Source organism: Oncorhynchus clarkii, chromosome 20 (genome assembly GCF_045791955.1).
Source record: "Oncorhynchus clarkii lewisi isolate Uvic-CL-2024 chromosome 20, UVic_Ocla_1.0, whole genome shotgun sequence".
In the NCBI taxonomy this organism is placed as follows: Eukaryota; Metazoa; Chordata; class Actinopteri; order Salmoniformes; family Salmonidae; genus Oncorhynchus; species Oncorhynchus clarkii.
Window position 1 is genome coordinate 25,434,121 of NC_092166.1, and position 20,037 is coordinate 25,454,157.

General features: G+C 41.4%; 1 protein-coding gene across 2 annotated transcripts in view; it reads left to right on the forward strand.

Annotated features, from left to right (window-relative positions):
* The window catches only part of LOC139376124 (5'-AMP-activated protein kinase subunit gamma-1-like), a 60,167-nt gene that overhangs the window by 7,668 nt on the left and 32,462 nt on the right, over nucleotides 1-20,037 (forward strand). For both annotated transcript variants that reach the window (XR_011627880.1, XM_071118334.1), the window contains exons 2-3: nucleotides 8,662-8,733; nucleotides 11,470-11,749. Coding sequence is in view for 1 of the 2 variants with exons in the window: in XM_071118334.1 (XP_070974435.1) it covers nucleotides 8,662-8,733; nucleotides 11,470-11,749 (352 nt within the window). In the remaining variant the exon portion in view is untranslated. The remainder of the gene's footprint in view (nucleotides 1-8,661; nucleotides 8,734-11,469; nucleotides 11,750-20,037) is intronic.

A 20,037-nucleotide genomic window follows, 5' to 3' on the forward strand; every position in this document is an offset into this window, starting at 1 on the left:
AAGCTTATATCTCTGAATTTTTTTGCACAAATTTGTTTACATCCCTTTCCCATTTCTCCTTTGCCAATATAATCCATCCACCTGGCAGGTGTGGCATATCAAGAAGCTGGTTAAACAGCATGATCATTACACAGGTGCACCTTGTGCTGGGGTCAATAAAAACCCACTCTAAAATGTGCAGTTGAGTTACTCAACACAACACCACAGATGTCTCAATTGGCATGCTGACTGCAGGAATGTCCACCAGAATTGTTGCCAGAGAATTTTATGCTAATTTCTCTACCATAAACCGCCTCCAATGCCATTTTAGAGAATTTGGCAGTGCATCCAACTGGCCTCACAACCTTAAATAATGTGTAACCATGCCAGCCCAGGAACTCCATATCAGGCTTCTTCACCTGCGGGATCGTCTGAGACCAGCCACCCGGACAGCTGATGAAACTGTGGGTTTGCACAACTTAAGAATGTCCGCACAAACTGTCAGAAACAGTTTCAGGGAAGCTCATCTGTGTGCTTGTTGTTCTCAGCAGGGTCTTTACCTGACTGCAGTTCGGCATCGTAACTGACTTCAGTGGAAGATGGCACACAGCATGTATGGCGTTGTGTGGGTGAGCGATTTACTGATGTAAACATTGTGAACAGAGTGCCCCATGGTGGCGGTGGGTTTATGGTATGGGCAGGCATTAGCTACGGACAGTGAACACAATTCCATTTTATCGATGGCAATTTGAATGCACAGAGATAATGTTTGAATACTGAGACCGATTGTCGTGCCATTCATCCGCCGCATCACCTCATGTTTCAGCTGTTGCAGTGACCATATTACTGCCACACCGGCGTTCACGAGTCATGAAGGCAGTCAAATTCCACATGACGTTTATTCACTGTAATTAGTATTCTCCAAGCTCTGATGCTGCTGCTGGACATTAGTATCCTACCAAACTTGCTAACTTCCTGGTATTCAGCACTCTATTGTCCCTCTAATCACTCTGACATCAATGCAAATGTATGCACAGTGGCTAGGAAAAACTCCCTAGAAAGGCCTGAACCTAGGAAGAAACCTAGAGAGGAACCAAGCTCTGAGGGGTGGCCAGTCCTCTTCTGGCTGTGCCAGGTGGAGATAACAGAACATGGCCAAGATGTTCAAACGTTCATAGATGACCAGCAGGGTCAGATAATAATAATCAGTGGCAACAGGTCAGCACCTCCGGAGTAAATGTTAGTTGGCTTGTCATAGCCAATCATTCAAAGTTAGAGACAGCAGGTGCGGTACAGAGAGAGTCCAAAATAGCAGGTCCGGGACAAGGTAGCAGTGAACAGGTCAGGGTTCCATAGCCGCAGGCAGAACAGTTGAAACTGTAGCAGCAACATGACCAGGTGGACTGGGGTCAGCAAGGAGTCATCAGGCCAGGTAGTCCTGAGGCATGGTCCTGGGGCTCAGGGCCTCTGAGAGAAGAGCGAGAAAATAAAAATTAAGAATTAGAGAGAGCATACTTAAATTTATGCAGGACACCGGATAAGACCGGAGAAATACTCCAGATATAACAGACTGACCCTAGCCCCCCGACATAAACTATTGCAGCATAAATACTTGAGGCTGAGACAGGAGGGGTTGACAGGGCCAAACAGACAGGATATAACCTCACTCACATTGCCAAAGCACAGCCTCCACACCACTAGAGGGATATCTTCAACCACCAACTTACCATCCTGAGACAAGGCCGAGTATAGCCCACAATCTCCCCCACGGCACGAACCCGAGGGGGGCGCCAACCTGGACAGGAAGATCACGTCAGTGACTCAACCCACTCAAGTGACGCACCCCTCCTAGGGATGGCACGGAAGAGCACCAGTAAGCCAGTGACTCAGCCCCCGTAATAGGGTTTGAGGCGGAGAATCACAGTGGAGAGAGGGGAACCTGCCAGGCAGAGACGACAATGGCGGTTCGTCGCTCCAGTGCCTTTCCGTTCAGCTTCATACCCCTGGGCCAGACTACACTCAATCATAGGACCTACTGAAGAGATGAGTCTTCAATAGACTTAAAGGTCGAGACCGAGTCTCCGTCTCTCTCATGGATAGGCAGACCATTCCATAAAAATGGAGCTCTATAGGAGAAAGCCCTGCCTCCAGCTGTTTGCTTAGAAATTCTAGGGACAATAAGGAGGCCTGCATCTTGTGACCGTAGCACACGTGTAGGTATGTATGGAAGGCGCAAAACGGAAAGATAGGTAGGAGCAAGCCCATGTAATGCTTTGTAGGTTAGCAGTAAAACCTATAAATCAGCCCTAGCTTTTACATGAAGTCAGTGTAGAGAGGCCACCACTGGAGTAATATGATACATTTTTTGGGGTTCTAGTCAAGATTCTAGCAGCCGTGTTTAGCACTAACTGAAGTTTATTTAGTGCATTATCCAGGTAGCCAGAAAGTTGAGCATTGCAGTAGTCTAATCTAGTTGTGACAAAACCATGGATACATTTTTCTGCATAATGTTTGGACAGAAAGTTTATGATTTTTGCAATGTTACGAAGATGGAAAAAAGCTGTCCTTTAAATATTATTGATATGATTGTCAAAAGAGAGATCAGGGTCCAGAGTAACGGGGTCCTTCACAGTTTTATTTGAGATGACTGTACAACCATCAAGATTAATTGGCAGATCCAACAGAAGATCTCTTTGTTTCTTGGGACCTAGAACTAGTGTCTCTGTTTTGTCCGAGTTTAAAAGTAAAACATTTGCCGCCATCCACTTCCTTATGTCTGAAACACAGGCTTCCAGGGAGAGCAATTTTGGGGCTTCACCATGTTTCATCTAAATGTACAGCTGTGTATTGTCCGTATAGCAGTGAAAGTTAACATTTATGTTTCCGAATGACATCACCATGAGGTAAAATATATCGTGACAGCAATAGTGGTCCTAAAATGGAACCTTGATGAACACCGAAATTTACAGTTGATTTGTCAGAAGATTGCGCGAGAAAACAGAGTGATGGCCTCTACTAAAAAGAGGATCCCATCAGCTTTCTATAGGCTAGGCCTACTATATTTATTTCTCAACTTTCCTAATATAAGCACAGTGCTTATATTTACAGCAGGAATATAGCCACAAAAAAAAAAGCGTCCTCCATTCGCTATTTAAGTGCATAGATTACATGTATTGTTGGATGCATAATGGTCCATTCTAAATCCAAACAAATTTCACACATACACTAAATAATATATGTAAAGATTAAATCAAGAATAGTCATTTGGGTGACTATTAGCCTATCACTTGTGAATGATATATTATCACTTTTGAATGATGCCCAGCTTAAGAAACAATGCCTTTTTTTTGCCACTTTTTAGAATCCTAGTCATTAACCTCATGTAGCCGAGCCCATAGGCCTATATGTTTTGATAAGGTTTGTATCACAACTAAACTGGCCAAATAAAATTAAGCTCAAGTCACCATAAAAATGCACCTTTATAATAAAAGCATTACATGCATAATTGCATTTGTGTTTTCCGCTAATGGAGCATTCAAGCTTATAGCCTACTTCCATGTGCACATTGCTGCACTTATAATGTGAAGAAATAGCCTGATAATTGATCAACATTTTTAAACTAAATGCTCTAATCTGTTGCATCAGCCACATTGCATAAAAGTTTTTTTGATGCTAGCGGTTATATTAATTTGGGATCTATCGCATCCCATAACTGTCCCAGACTGTTTGGAATATTCATTTCTCGCACACAACAGAATAGTAGATTGACATAGGCCAGTGCTTTTGCTGTTGGTTAGTCCTACTCATCTGGTTGGCTGACGAAAAGTGAATGTGGACAGTTCTTCCAATATCTTCAATATGCACCTCGGATAAGGACGCGCACAGTTGCGTCCCGGATGTGTCTGTCTTCACTAGAAGCCTGTGAGATTGACCTGATCACCGTTGTGCCCACAAAAGGCATGGATTTCTTTTAGGGTGCATTACAGCCACACGAAGGGGGTGCAGTCGGGAAATTCTAGGCATTATCAAGTGCTTGTGAAATTGTGAATGAGTAACTGATGTAGTGTGTACATCCTGCGCAAAAGAAACTAAGCAGAACTCATGCCTTTTCAAGCAACTTTTTTCAAATCATTATTAGAGTTGCATGATGAAGCCTTACAATGAATAAACATCTAAACATATAGCCCAACGTTACATTAATAACTCAAAATGAAGCATAGAGGAATGAATACCTATTTCTTTGTTAACCACTCAACACAGCATGTGCGCAATCCCTCATTGTTTGGGTAACATAGATTTTCTATTTTATTTAGCTTTGTTCAATTGTATTCTTCATACTATAAAATAATGCCACAGAATTCTAAGAAAATCTTGTCGGCTAAATTAACTAGTGTAGCCCACAGCCATATGGCATAGCCAGATCAGGACCTAACATAAGGACAACTCACAGTATGCTATTCTGTTAATCTGAAATAGACTACATTTTCTTCATATTATTCTTTTTTTTAGCCCTGTCTAAAATAAATAATGGATTTATTGTGAAGTGTAGGCTATATTACATGGATTAATTAGACTTTTTAAAATTGAGATGTTCCATAGGTCTGCATCGGTGGGCTAGCCAGGAGATGCTAAATGTGTTTATGTTAATTAACGGTCAATGAGACGACCGTGAGACGACAGTTATTTGCTTGACAATCACTGGCTGCTGAAATTTCATGACCACCACAGCCCTATCCACACCCCTAAATTTTTTAAAATGTATCTGCGACATCTGTATTCCCAGTCATGTGAAATCCATAGATTAGGATTTAATGGATTTTTTTAAATGGACTGATTTCCTTATGAACTGTAACTCAGTAAAATCTTTGAAATTGTTGCATGCTGCAATTACAGTGCATTCGGAAAGTATTCAGACCCCTTGACTTTTTCCACATTTTGTTACGTTACAGCCTTATTCTAAAATGGATTACATACATTTTTTTTCCATCAATCTAAACACAATACCCCATAATAACCCCAGAAGCGAAAACAGGTTTTTAGACATTTTTGCAAATCTATATAAAAAACAAAAAACAGATACCTTATTTACATAAGTATTCAGACCCTTTGCAATGAGACTCAAAATTGAGCTCAGGTGTATCCTGTTTCCATTGATCATCCTTGGAGCCCACCTGTGGTAAATTCAATTGACTGGACATGATTTGGAAAGGCACACACCTGTCTATATAAGGTCCCACAGTTGACAGTGCATGTCAGAGCAAAAACAAAGCCATGAGGTCGAATTGTCTGTAGAGCTCCGAGACAGGATTGCGAGGCACAGACTTTGGAAATCTAGGGAAGGGTATCCAAACATTTCTGCAGCATTGAAGGTCCCCAAGAACACAGTGGCCTCCATCGTTCTTAAATGGAAGAAGTTTAGAACCACCAAGACTCTTTGTAGAGCTGGCCGCCCGTCCAAACTGTGTAATCGGGGCAGAAGGGAGGTGACCAAGAACCGGATGGTCACTCTGACAGAGCTCCAGAGTTCCTCTGTGGAGATGGGAGAACCTTCCACAAGGACAACCATCTCTGCAGCACTCCATCAATCAGACTTTTATGGTAGAATGGCCAGCTGGAAAAGGCACATGACAGCCCGCTTGGAGTTTGCCAAAAGGCACCTAAAGATTCTCAGACCATGAGAAACAATATTTTCTGGTCTGATGACACCAAGATTGAACTTGTTGGTCTAAATGCCAAGCATCACGTCTGGAGGAAAACCTGGCACCATCCCTATGGTGAAGCATGGTGGTGGCAGTATCATGCTGTGGGGATATTTTTCAGTGGCATGAACTGGGAGACTATTCAGGATCGAGGGAACGATGAACAGAGCAAAAAGAGATCCTTGATGAAAACCTGCTCCAGAGCACTCAGGACCTCGGACTGGGGCGGAGGTTCACCTTTCAACAGGACAACGACCCCAAGCACACAGCTAAGACAATGCAGGAGTGGCTTTGGGACAAGTCTCTGAATGTCCTTGAGTGGCCCAGCTAGAGCCCAATCTAATATCTATGGAGAAACCTGATAATAGCTGTGTAGCGACGCTCCCCATCCAACCTGACCGAGCTTGAGAGGATCTGTAGAGCAGAATGGGAGAAACTCCTTAAATACAGGTGTGCCAAGTTTGTAACGTCATACCCAAGAAGACTCGAGGCTGTGATCTCTGCCAAAGGTGCTTCATTGCGAGTGCTGGTGCATGTTGCTGCAGCTCATGTAGGTATTCTTTGGATGATATCCATCGTTGGAGCAGTCCCGTGCCTTTCCTTGCCCTTCCAGGAGTAATGTATGGATGAAAAAATACCTCTAGACATGTTTATACACATCTGCTTTTCCATACAATTACATTGGTTTATTGCTACGAAATATTTCCTTTTCACCTTTGAAACCTGATGATTGGCATGCACAACTTGGATGCTCTACACTGATATACAATTATCACAAACTCCCTACCATCATATCTAAGCCAATATGACACCATAACAACTTGATTGGAGCTACACAACACATTCCCTGCCTCTCGTCATGAGCTGCCAGTCCATGATCCCGGGCCAGATTAATCGAATCCGCTCTCTGCCTGCTTAAATTGTGTGCCATGCTATGCACAGTCAAAAGAAAATGACATGCTTGCTAACTTGGTTAGCTATGTGATTAAATTAGTATTTTTCAACAATTCAACTGTTTTAGACTATTTATATTTAAACTAAGCAAGAGAAATAAACATTCAATCAGTACTGAGTGAATGAACAAAATCATTTTGGAACGAACACTTCCAGACTGTTAATCTAAATACTCTGTCGAAGTCAATGTTTTAGGAACAGATTTCGTAGTGTAATGGTTTAGTTTCCTTCCGTGGATCTGAAGACGGTGGGTTCGCCTACCATAGGATACATTTTTACAATTATTTTGTTCATAGTTTTGACAGCCCCCTCCCGACACACACACTTATTTTCATTTATTAGGTGGCCTTTCGGTTTGTGGAGTGGCAGTGAGTGTGGTGGTGTGAACTACTGCATGCGTTTTGCTAGAACGGAGGTGAGACCAGCTCTCAGACTCAAGGAAGAGGTCGATGCACGCCATCTCTATGGTACTGCCCAGGGACACAGTGCTTTATGGCAGAGGGGCGGATTGTGGGACTGTCACGGAGAAATGCAAGCTGTTCCATGTGGAGCTGACAGACGACATAACGTAAACTCGTACATCGCCTTGGTCCGTACAATTGCCCTTATTTTAGCGCCCCAAAAAACGTAATACTTCCAGATCAACTGTAATGTCAATACCATTGTGAAGCACAATTTCTCCCCTTTCCAACATAATCAATTACATGACCTAAACGCTGCCTGTTTCTGCATAATTCAAGCAGGCAATGAGCCCCGTCGGGTCTTTTTTTTTAAATGGCGGGTGGGGAAGCGAAACTAATGCGTGATAGTAAGAAGGAGAGATGTCTTGTGGGAAAACTGCTTTTCCCCCCACTCGATCTGTCCAATTTATCACCTTATCGCCTCTAAAATTTAAATAAAACACTAAGAGTTTATATGTGTCATTACATACCTATTTGCCTACCTACATACCTATTTCATTACATACCTATACCTATTTGAAGGTTTGTGTCGAATTTGAATCGGATTTTTAGGGCGGTGCTAAAGTGATCTTAGAAGTAAACAGCGGCTTTGAGAATGATGATCGCATGCAATGATGACGAAAAAAATGACTTGGTATCCCCCCCTTATCCCGTCACTGTCAATTTCTTGTTTCTAAACGATGAGAGAAGTGCTACACCTGGTGGAGAGAGATTGTAAGACAGAAATGGTTGCTTTATGTGTGCTGTACGTTATGACACGTCATAATGTAACGGAGGGTCTGTTTTTTTTCAACTTTTCTCCAATACTATAGAGCCATCACCATGTCAATCAACGCTTGAATAGAAACCTAGTTCACACCCCCGATTTTGACATCAACCCAGTCGCTACAGTCCCATTAGTTTTCTTTGTAGCCTCGTTTGAATGTTGCGGTTGCGCACATTTGTACGGAATGGGGTGAGTTTACATTATGCTAATTCATTTGCACCCAGTAGACATAGTACTTCGCACACTATCAATACTTAAAAGGTACTGTAGCTACTGTAATAGGTCAAAGCTGTGTGCTGGAAAACACATTAGCATTGTGATAATGTCAGTTTCTTTTCTTTTTTGGCTTCAGACCAATGCCTACTTCTCACTTAAAACAGTTTTTTGTTGTTGTTTTTAATACAGAACAGTATGAGGAAACCCAATCCTTGCTATGAGGAAGAATATAGGGTAAATATATTTCCTGGTTATGTCATGCCCCAGTAGTGGTTTAACATGTTTCTCCTCTTTTAGAGGTTAACATTTCTTGGAGGAAGCACATTTTAAAGTGTTAAATATTGAACCTAAAACTGTAAATTACAGTAAATGGGCCAATCAATCACTGTCTGGGCGTAACAAAGATAGTCAAAATTGGCTAAAATGTTGACTACACTTAACGTATTGATGATGGTGTTGAGAAAGAAATGCTGCATGTCATAACATGCCAGTTTGTTAATCTGAGGCATGTCCTGAATGTTAAGTGATCAGCCCTTAGTATTATCTCATTGACAGTTTGACACAAGCCTTCCCTGTCTGTCTGCAGGACCTTAGGGCTTTTACCTCCCCCATACTGGATGCAGAGTCAGGTGGCTCGGAAAAGGATGGCTCTCCTAAGGTAAATTGTTTTCTCTTCATACTCATGTTTACACACAATGAAGTTACTCTTGACTAACAGCGTTGTGATTCTCACCTTTTACCTTTCATTTTTATAGTTTTAAGTTATCTGAGCATCGTGTTTGGACACAGGCAGTGAGACAGTCAGACAATTATTGTTCCCGGAGCCCTCTGCTGTAATGAAAAGGGCTGAGGGGAGGGAGTGTCGTGGTACTGTTAAAGAATTGGGTGGATGTCTGACAATCACCTGTGAAAATAGATCTCACATGACAGTGGGTTTGTAGATGTCATGGTAGAGGCCCCTCTGGACATATGAAGGTTGTTCTGCAGAAGCTCAAGGTTATACTGAAAGATCAAACCAAACCGGATGAATGCAAGGTAATCATCAAATTAATTTGGATCAAATCTCATTTTATTCATCACATGCTTCGTAAACCACAGGTTTAGACTAACCTTGAAATGCTTACTTTACAGACCCTTCCCAACAATGCAGAGAGGATGAAAATAGAGAAATATTAGAAAAAAAGTAATGACACGCAATAATAAATACACAATGAGTAACGATAACTTGCTTATATACACGGGGTACCAGTACTAAGTCCATTTTCAGGGGTACGAGGTAATTGAGGTAGATACAGTGCATTCGCAAAGTTTTCAGACCCCTTTACCGCATTTTGTTACGTTACAGCCTTATTCTAAAATTGATTCAATTAAAGTTTTTCCTCATCTTTCTATACACAATACCCCATAATGACAAAGTGAAAACAGGTTTTTAGATATTTTAGCAAATGTATTAAAATTTTAAAAAACGGATACCTTATTTACATAAGGATTCAGACCATTTGCTACCTGACTCGAAATTGAGCTCAGGTGGATCCTGTTTCCATTGATGATCCTTGAGATGTTTCTACACCTTGATTGGAGTCCACCTGTGGTAAATTCAATTGATTGGACATGATTTGGAAAGGCACACACCTGTCTATATAAGGTCCCACAGTTGACAGTGCATGTCAGATCAAAAACCAAGCCATTAGGTCGACGGAATTGTCCGTAGAGCTCCGAGACAGGATTGTGTCGGCATTGATCTGGGGAATGGTAACACAAACTTTCTGCAGCATTGAAGATCCCCAAAAAGACAGTGGCCTCCATCATTCTTAAATGGAAGAAGTTTGGAACCACCAACAGCTCTTCCAAGAGCTGGCTAGATTAAACCAAGATTTAAATCTTTGGCCTGAATGCCAAGGCTTGCGTCTGGAGGAAACCTGACACCATCCCTAAACCATCCCTGGGAATATTTTTCATTGACAGGGAGAATAGTCAGGATCGAGGGAAAGATGAACAGAGCAAAGTACAGAGAAATCCTGGATGAAAACCTGCTCCAGAGCACTCAGGACCTCAGAAGAAGACTCGGGGCTCTAATCTCTGCCAAAGGTGCTTCAAGAAAGTGCTGAGTAAAGGGTCTGAATACTTATGTAAATGAGATATTTCTGTTTTTTATTTTTAATACATTTACAAACATTTCTAAACTGTTTTTGCATTGTCATTATGGGGTATTATATGGGTTGATGAGGGGGAAAAACCTATTTAATAAATTTTAGAATAAGGCTGTAACAAAATGTGGAAAAAGTCAAGGGGTCTGAATAATCTCTGAATGCACTGTATGTGCATATAAATGAATAGGCAACAGGATATGTAATGAACAGTAGCAGCAGCGTATGTGATGAATAAAATAAAAGTTTGTGCGAAAAAGTTTAATGCAGATAGTCAGGGTAGCTATTTGGTTAACGATTGAACTATAAGCTGTTCAGGGTCCTTTTGGTTCCAGACTTGGTTCATCGGCACCGCTTGCCGTGCGGTAGAAGAGAGAACAGTCTATGACGGGGTGTTTGACTTATTTAAAATAGTAGAAAGTATGTATCCAAGCTGTTTAGACAACTTCTTGGTTGTGCGAGCTCTGGTTAGATTTGTCTCCTTTGGTTGTGAGTTTGGCAGTGATTTGGTTTTACCTCGTCCTTTTTCTATCATGTTTTTTCTACCAACTCCTTAGACTGTGGGTGGGGAAGTGCAAGGAGGCAGTCTCCAGACATGGTCGGATTAAATACAGGAAATTGATCCCTGCAAAGCAAGCTTCCTCTTTCCTCTCTGTCTTTACATTGTCTGAGTCAGTCTTTTTGTCCTTTCACTTATTTATTTTCCCAACAACCTCAGTCTTTTCTCCGAATTCTTAGGATTTGATTGTTCTCATTTTTTCCTATTGTCCAGAGTATACTGTATGTAGTGAATGAACCACCTGTCTTTCCTCGTGTTTTGAATGAGCTGATAGATCTGCTGATAACTCTCCAAGGTGACTCGCTTGCCTAAACACGTTCTTTCGCAAGAAGTCGCTGCTAAATGAATAAAGGGGAAACACTAATGTGATAGCTCTGACTACATATGGTTTCATATCTCTCACAAAGAGAAGTGGCTTCACCCAAGCCCTGAACATCTCGCCTACAGATGCTAATATCAAGCCTTAGAAATTCCACTCAGGCTCTAATGCAAAAGACATCCAACAGAGACATTTTGTGCTGATGATGGACGTTGTGGTTTCTTTGATGACTGTAGTCCATAAAGCCTCTGTCATAGTATTTCCAGGTGTTATCCGCCTGGCTGTATACACTTTGTACACAAATACACTCATGCAAATACCTAGTTTATGTAAATGAAATTCCCTCACATCTCCTTTCTTCTATCTCAGGGAGAGGTCTGCTTTCACTCTGCCAGCCTAACTAAAGGTCTCTTTGTGAGGGGTTGTGCTGCTGGTGTCAGCCAACCATCTAGTCCCATGTTTGCCCCTGCCCACTCCCAGTCTCAGACCAGTCCGGGCTCATCTAGAACCATCTTCCCCTACCCCTCCACCCACCAGGACCGCTCACCACCCAAGTCGCCCTGCCGCCTCAACTTCGCCGGTATCTTCCGCTCTTCATCCAACTCATCGTCCAACTCTAGCATCAAGCTCTTCTCTAGGACAAGGAAAGGTAATACAAATAAATATATTTCAAAGAGCCGACTGTGGTTTCCAGTAGTTACATGCTAAAAAACCTCAAGACAGGAAGTATCAGCATTATTTTGATCTTAGAATTTGATTCTGACAGAATGATCTATTGCTGAATATTGTGCAAATGCACTGTTGTAATAATATAGAATAAATAGTATGGCAAACACCGGTAGCTCTTCAAAATAAAATAGTCACAACACTAAAACCCTATACAGTCACAGCACATTAGTGCTAAAATTCCCTGCAAGAGCTGTAGGGGGCAGCAGTCCCCTCCTTGAAAGCAAACAATGCAAACATCATCTCATTGCCTTGTCCTGAGAGTATTCTGGGTCTTTTAGCTTAGAGAGGGCCATACCATATTATTAGAGGACTAAACAGATGGGCTTCCTTCCTCGTTTAGACTCGTATCATCAGTGTCACTGTCAACTTCTTCTTGGGGTAAAAATATAGAAAGTGACAGAAACAAATAGGACTTTTTGACTGTTTTGACTGATTTCTGGCTTTCATGGATGGACTCTAAAGCAAACATGTCAGATTGAGTTAATGTATTGTGCTGCTGGCCTCTGGGATTCATTGAACTAGAGTCCAAGCACATTTTTTCTAGCTGATGTTAACAGAATTTTCATAAGGACAAAATTATATTGTTATAATTACAAAATGACATGCAGTCAAGAACACAAAACAATGGTAGTAATTTTGTAAGGGCTATTTTACCAAGAAGGAGAGTGGACTCCAGAGTGAAAGAAAAGCAGCCAGCAAGTGCTCAGCATATGTGGGAATTCCTGGTTGAGAGAATGCCACGAGTGTGCAAAGCTGTCATCAAGGCAAAGGGTGGCTAATTGAACAATCTCAAATAAAATATATTTTCATTGGTTTAACACTTTTTTTGGTTACTACATGATTCCATATGTGTTATTTCATAGTTTTGATGTCTTCAACTAGTATGCTACAATGTAGAAAATAGTTTTTAAAAAAGTATTTGAATGACAAGGTGTGTCCAAACCTTTGACCGGTAGTGTATTAGGCTTGCCATAACAAAGGGGTTGAATGCTTATTGACTCAAGATATTTCAGCTTTTCATTTTTACAAATTTCTAAAAACATAATTCCACCTCGACATTGAGTTATTATTGTGTGTAAGCCAGTGACACAAAATCTCAATATAACACATTTCAAATTCAGGGTGTAACACAAAATGTGGAACAATTCAAGGGGGGTGAATACTTTCTGAAGGCACTGTATGTGAACACGATGCATTTCTACTTCATGTAGAAAAAAAATCTAAAGTTCAAGTTATTCCTGCTGAAATCATCAAAAGCTGAAACATTTTAAAAACATGCATTTCAAATGCTGAAATTTCTGGTGACATGGGTAGCAAGAAAATACCCTCTGTCTAGAAATTTATTGCAGGTTTTAAAAATCAGTTTCTTACTTTTAATCCTACCCTGTGATGTCACCGATAAGCATTTTATTTCTTTAACCACAGATAATAGAAATGTGCCATTTCCACATATGAATACACTGGTATGATGCTGGAGATCATGTATTCCCAATTTGGGGTACGCGTACCCCCAGGGGGTATGCGTACCCTTGCAGAGAATGCCTGACAGCGCAATGCTATCGGGGGTACGCCAAATAAATGTGATTCACATCAACAACAAAAAATACAAAATAAATTATATTAAAAAAATAAATCAAACGATACGTTTATATTTTACATTTATATTTCCCCTCGCCCAAGTAGCCTCGTTTCACTGCCAAAAATTAAATCAAACCATCTAGTGTTCAGCGAAATAACAACACAATGTCAAATATAGGTAGAGCGAGAATAAAGACTACTTTCGAGTAGTAAAACATGTATAAAAGTAACAGATACCATTAATAAGAAGCAGCTAGAAGCATCTTATATTGTGAGCTACCAATACTATTGGAGAGGACTTAATTCTTCCTGCTGCCGCAGATATGGCTGGGACAAAAGGCCCAAAAAAACTGACTTTCACGACGCATCAGTGACATGACAGGAGATGTTTTGAAACAATTACTGCTTCGCATATAAGCCAGTGAATTATATGCGTTACAGCTGGATGAGACAGAAGTTGCGGGCCTGGCACAGCTCCTGGTATATGTTACGTTTATGGGGGGTCAATTAAAGAAGACATCTTCTGGAAACCAGGACAACATAAAATAATATTTTTAAAGTACTGGACAGCTTTGTGACATCAAATGGAGTTTGGTGGTCAAGATGTGTTGGTATCTGTACTGATGGCGCAAAAGCTATGACAGGGAGACATAGTGGAGTGGTAACGCGCGTGCAAGCAGTTGCTCCCGACGCCACTTGGGTACACTGCAGCATCCACCGAGAGCCTCTTGCTGCCAAGAGAATGCCTAGAGCTGAAAATACATTTTGGACACTACAGTGTAAGTGTTTAACTTTGTTAAAGCAAGGCCCCTGAACTCTTGTGTATTTTCTGCATTATGCAATGATATAGGCAGCGACCATGTAATGCCTTTAAAACATACAGAAATGCGCTGGTTATCAAGGGGCAAAATATTGACACGTTTTTTTTTTAAATTGAGAGACGAGCTTAAAGTTCTCTACTGACCATAATTTTCACTTGCATGGTGACGAGCTTCTCACTCGACTGGCCTATCTGAGTGATGTTTTTTCTCACCTGAATGATCTGAATCTAGGATTACAGGGACTCTCCGCAACTATATTCAATGTGCGGGGCAAAATTGAGGCTGTGTCATGAACACAAGGGGAGCTGGTTTCAAGCGCAGGGCGCAGCAGGTGTTTATTGCAAAGGACCACAGGAGGAGGCAGGTAGCTGGGTCCAGGGGCAGGCAGAAGGTCATACACAGAGTGTCCAAAAGGGCAACAATACAGGCAGGGAAAAGGCTAGTAATGTAGTCCGGGAGATCAGGCAATAGGTAGATAGGCTAAAGTACAGTCCGGGAATAGGCAAAGGGCATCGTTAGTGAGGCAGGCAAAAACTATCATTCACGGGAAAAAACAGAGCTCCGAAAGACGTGTCACAATACCTCACAGTGATGGGGTGCAAAGAACTGAACTAAATAGTGTGTGATAATGACACATACAGTGCCTTGCGAAAGTATTCGGCCCCCTTGAACTTTGCGACCTTTTGCCACATTTCAGGCTTCAAACATAAAGATATAAAACTGTATTTTTTTGTGAAGAATCAACAACAAGTGGGACACAATCATGAAGTGGAACGACATTTATTGGATATTTCAAACTTTTTTAACAAATCAAAAACTGAAAAATTGGGCGTGCAAAATTATTCAGCCCCCTTAAGTTAATACTTTGTAGCGCCACCTTTTGCTGCGATTACAGCTGTAAGTCGCTTGGGGTATGTCTCTATCAGTTTTGCACATTGAGAGACTGACATTTTTTCCCATTCCTCCTTGTAAAACAGCTCGAGCTCAGTGAGGTTGGATGGAGAGCATTTGTGAACAGCAGTTTTCAGTTCTTTCCACAGATTCTCGATTGGATTCAGGTCTGGACTTTGACTTGGCCATTCTAACACCTGGATATGTTTATTTTTGAACCATTCCATTGTAGATTTTGCTTTATGTTTTGGATCATTGTCTTGTTGGAAGACAAATCTCCGTCCCAGTCTCAGGTCTTTTGCAGACTCCATCAGGTTTTCTTCCAGAATGGTCCTGTATTTGGCTCCATCCATCTTCCCATCAATTTTAACCATCTTCCCTGTCCCTGCTGAAGAAAAGCAGGCCCAAACCATGATGCTGCCACCACCATGTTTGACAGTGGGGATGGTGTGTTCAGCTGTGTTGCTTTTACGCCAAACATAACGTTTTGCATTGTTGCCAAAAAGTTACATTTTGGTTTCATCTGACCAGAGCACCTTCTTCCACATGTTTGGTGTGTCTCCCAGGTGGCTTGTGTCAAACTTTAAACGACACTTTTTATGGATATCTTTAAGAAATGGCTTTCTTCTTGCCACTCTTCCATAAAGGCCAGATTTGTGCAATATACGACTGATTGTTGTCCTATGGACAGAGTCTCCCACCTCAGCTGTAGATCTCTGCAGTTCATCCAGAGTGATCATGGGCCTCTTGGCTGCATCTCTGATCAGTCTTCTCCTTGTATGAGCTGAAAGTTTAGAGGGACGGCCAGGTCTTGGTAGATTTGCAGTGGTCTGATACTCCTTCCATTTCAATATTATCGCTTGCACAGTGCTCCTTGGGATGTTTAAAGCTTGGGAAATATTTTTGTATCCAAATCCGGCTTTAAACTTCTTCACAACAGTATCTCGGACCTGCCTGGTGTGTTCCTTGTTCTTCATGATGCTCTCTGCGCTTTTAACGGACCTCTGAGACTATCACAGTGCAGGTGCATTTATACGGACACTTGATTACACACAGGTGGATTGTATTTATCATCATTAGTCATTTAGGTCAACATTGGATCATTCAGAGATCCTCACTGAACTTCTGGAGAGAGTTTGCTGCACTGAAAGTAAAGGGGCTGAATAATTTTGCATGCCCAATTTTTCAGTTTTTGATTTGTTAAAAAAGTTTGAAATATCCAATAAATGTCGTTCCACTTCATGATTGTGTCCCACTTGTTGTTGATTCTTCACAAAAAAATACAGTTTTATATCTTTATGTTTGAAGCCTGAAATGTGGCAAAAGGTCGCAAAGTTCAAGGGGGCCGAATACTTTCGCAAGGCACTGTAGGTGTGTGAACAGGTGATTGGGGAACTGGAGAGTGAGCTGCGTTCAGGGGATCTAGGTGTTTGAGAGTTTGAGCTGGAAAGAGGGCTGGAAGGTGAGCTGCGTTCAGGGGATCTTTGTGTTTGAGGGTGTGAGTTGGAAGCAGACGTTACACTATGATTAAGAAGTTGGAGCTCTTTTCTGTCTGCATTAACAAGGACAATACACAGGTCTTTCTATCATTGTATGATTTTTTTTGTATGAAAATTAACTCAAGCTACGGACAATGTCAAATGTGATATAGTGAAGCACCTGAGTGAGTTGGGTGCACAATTACGCAGTTACTTTCCCGAAACGGATGACACAAACAACTGGATTCTTTATCCCTTTCATGCCCTGCCTCCAGTCCACTTACCGATATCTGAATAAGAGAGCCTCATCGAAATTGCAACAAGCGGTTCTGTGAAAATGTTATTTAATCAGAAGCCACTGACAGATTTCTAGATTGGGCTGCGCTCAGTGTATCCTGCCTTGGCAAATTGCACTGTTTAGACACTGATGCCCTTTGCAACCACATATCTATGTGAGAGTGGATTCTCAGCCCTCACTAGCATGAAATCTAAATACAGGCACAGAATGTGTGTGGAAAATGATTTAAGACTGAGACTCTCCAATACAACCCAACATTGCAGGGTTATGTGCATCCTTTCAAGCACACCCTTCTCATTAACCTGTGTTGAGTTATTCACAATTTTCGATGAACAAATAACATTTTATATGTAAGATGGCTAAACAAAGATTACAATTATTGATCGTTATTATTTGTACCCTGGTCCTAGTATGTGTGTGTGTGTGTGTGTGTGTGTGTGGCAGGCTTACGATGATGGCAAAAAACAACATTTGAGAGTGGGCTCACCCTGGTGCTAGAGGGGGCACGCAGCTGGAGGTTGAATGTTTGAAGAGGTACGGGACTATACAAGTTTTGGGAACCAATGCTGTAGATAATGAATATGAGGTTGAAAAGTGGCGGAATTGCCCTTTTAAGCTCTTCATTGACAGTACTGGTATAGTTGATGGTCTAATGCAAACTAGTCTGTTGTGCATAGAAATACTTTGGTTAAAAGGTGAGCCATTTTCCCTGGCTGGGATTCACCCATTCTTCCCAGCTCCTATCGAATTGTATTTGTCACATGCGCCGAATACACTAATAAAGTAAAGTAAACAATTAAATTAAAAGTAAAACAATAAAATAACAATACAGAGGCTATATACAGGGGGTACCGGTACCGAGTCAATGTGCAGGGGTACAGGTTAGTCAAGGTAATTTGTACATGTAGGTAGAGGTGAAGTGACTATGCAAAAAAAGAGCCTCAAGTGGCTTGTTTGGCAGTTTTATAGTGTAATGCTTAATCTGGGGCCTTAGCTTGGGGAAAGCTCTGTTTCTTCTTGAAGATTGATATAGGTCATCAACCACACTGAAACTCATATTCTGACTGTAGACACAACTCTTCAAGGTTCATGGCAACCAGTGGCCACCAGGGTGTGCTATATCCCCTGTTCTTTCCTTGCTCTGTTCCATCCCTCACATTATGAGAAGTTGTTTGGAGCTGGAACCATGAATGTGTTTTGGATGTCAAGATTGGATTTTTGGTTTTATGCTATAATATAATAAGCTATTTGTCGTTCAAGGTCATTTAAAAATGATTTATGTTGTCATTGAATCAGGTTGATGCCTGTCTGTTCCAATGCCATCCTGGCTGCATTTGTCTCCTGCAAATATAATCAGAATGTCCCTCAGTTTTATAGCTTTTTTTACATGTGTTGTTTCCCATAGTCTGGACATTGTCACTCCCTCCCCGTGGCAGACAACTGTAGCTCTTTCATGCCCTTATCTGGAAATGCCCAAACAGACTTGTATCAAGCTCCTCAGGCAGGCAGGCAGTCTGCATCTTTCTTTCCCAAGTTCTGTCACTATCTCCCCTTCCCCTGTGTACTGTATAATATGGTCAGTAAATTAAGGAAGTGGGTCGTTTTTATAAATTGCCCCCAATTCACTGAGACCCATGACAATATAGTATAAAATGAAAGAAGAGACCACATTGAAAGTGAAGAGAAGACTAGAGAAAGAAGAAGAAATGCTCATGAAGTATTTTTCTCCATAGTTTATGCAAGCCAAGCGTAAAAACAATGGAGGTGTCATAGCTAACACCCTGACTGCATCTCCTCATTCATGCTCTGCTGAGCTGTTTATTGACTTGTTTGGGCTGATCAGTTGCATAACCATTTTGAATGGATCTGGGGTCGTGGAGAAGGCAGTCAATAGTGTCATAACTAACTGGGTCATCGCATCGTGGGGGGGTGTTAGTGTATTGAGTGGAACCCGTGTGATCATATAAATCTACAGCTGTCAGCCCAGGGAGAGACCATGGGGCCTCCCTTTAGTCAGTTGAGGATGGTTGAGGGGATTTGTGACTGGGCTCAGCACTCTTTTAAGGTCCGTCTTAATGACTTAGCTAGAGTACTGGGACAGTGATCTGACCTAGCTGTCTCTCTGTTAGGCAGGTGACGTGGTCTGGGGAGTTGACAGATCTTACACAACCTCCATGAGTCACGACAGGTAGGGCCGTGACGGTCATGGAATTTGAGGTTACGGCAGGGTTTCCCAAACTCGGTCCCCGGGACCCCAAGGGGAACACTTTTATTTTTTTTTGCCCTAGCACTATACAGCTGATTAAAATAATCAAATAATCATCACGCTTTGATCATTTGAATCAGATGTGTAGTGTTCGGGGGAAAAACTAAGCGTGCACCCCTTGGGGTCCCGAGGCCCGAGTTTGGGAAACTCTGGGATACAGTAATTGGCCAGGCCAATCTACACGGTCACCGACATAACCGTTGAGGGGAGGATTAGAGCGTATCAGACTCAAAAGAAACACGTGGCTTTTCTCTGCGACTTCACCATTACCATTACACTTCATTATTATCAGTAGCAATTCATTATTATTATTCAAGTTATTACCTTTAAATAATATTAGTCTAGTATATAAATTAAGAAATGTCAGATTGGTGAGGCATTCCGGAAAAAAAACATATTCCGATTTTGACGCACTAAACTATTCATACCAAGTCCGATGCGTGTTTCCCTCCAATTTACAGAACAATTTACAGAACAATTTACAGAACAAAAACAAAATAGCCTACACGCAACATGTCCATAGCCTATTTATCAGCGTTGATTAGTCTATAAATTATAAAGATTCCGTAACTAATTATACCATGCCAGGTTGAACAGGATTTTTTATTTTATTTAACCCCCCCCGCCGCCCTTCGGAGGACAAATATCTTTTTGTGTTTTTTTTTTTTACATCTTCTTTGCTACATATACACTACCGTCCAAAAGTTTGGGGTCACTTAGACATTTCCTTGTTTTTGAAAGAAACAGTTTTTTTGTCCATTTTAATATAACATCAAATTGATAAAATCAAAGTTTATTTGTCACGTGCGCTGAATACAACAGGTGTAGTAGTCCTTACAGTGAAATGCTTACTTACAGGCTCTAACCAATAGTGCA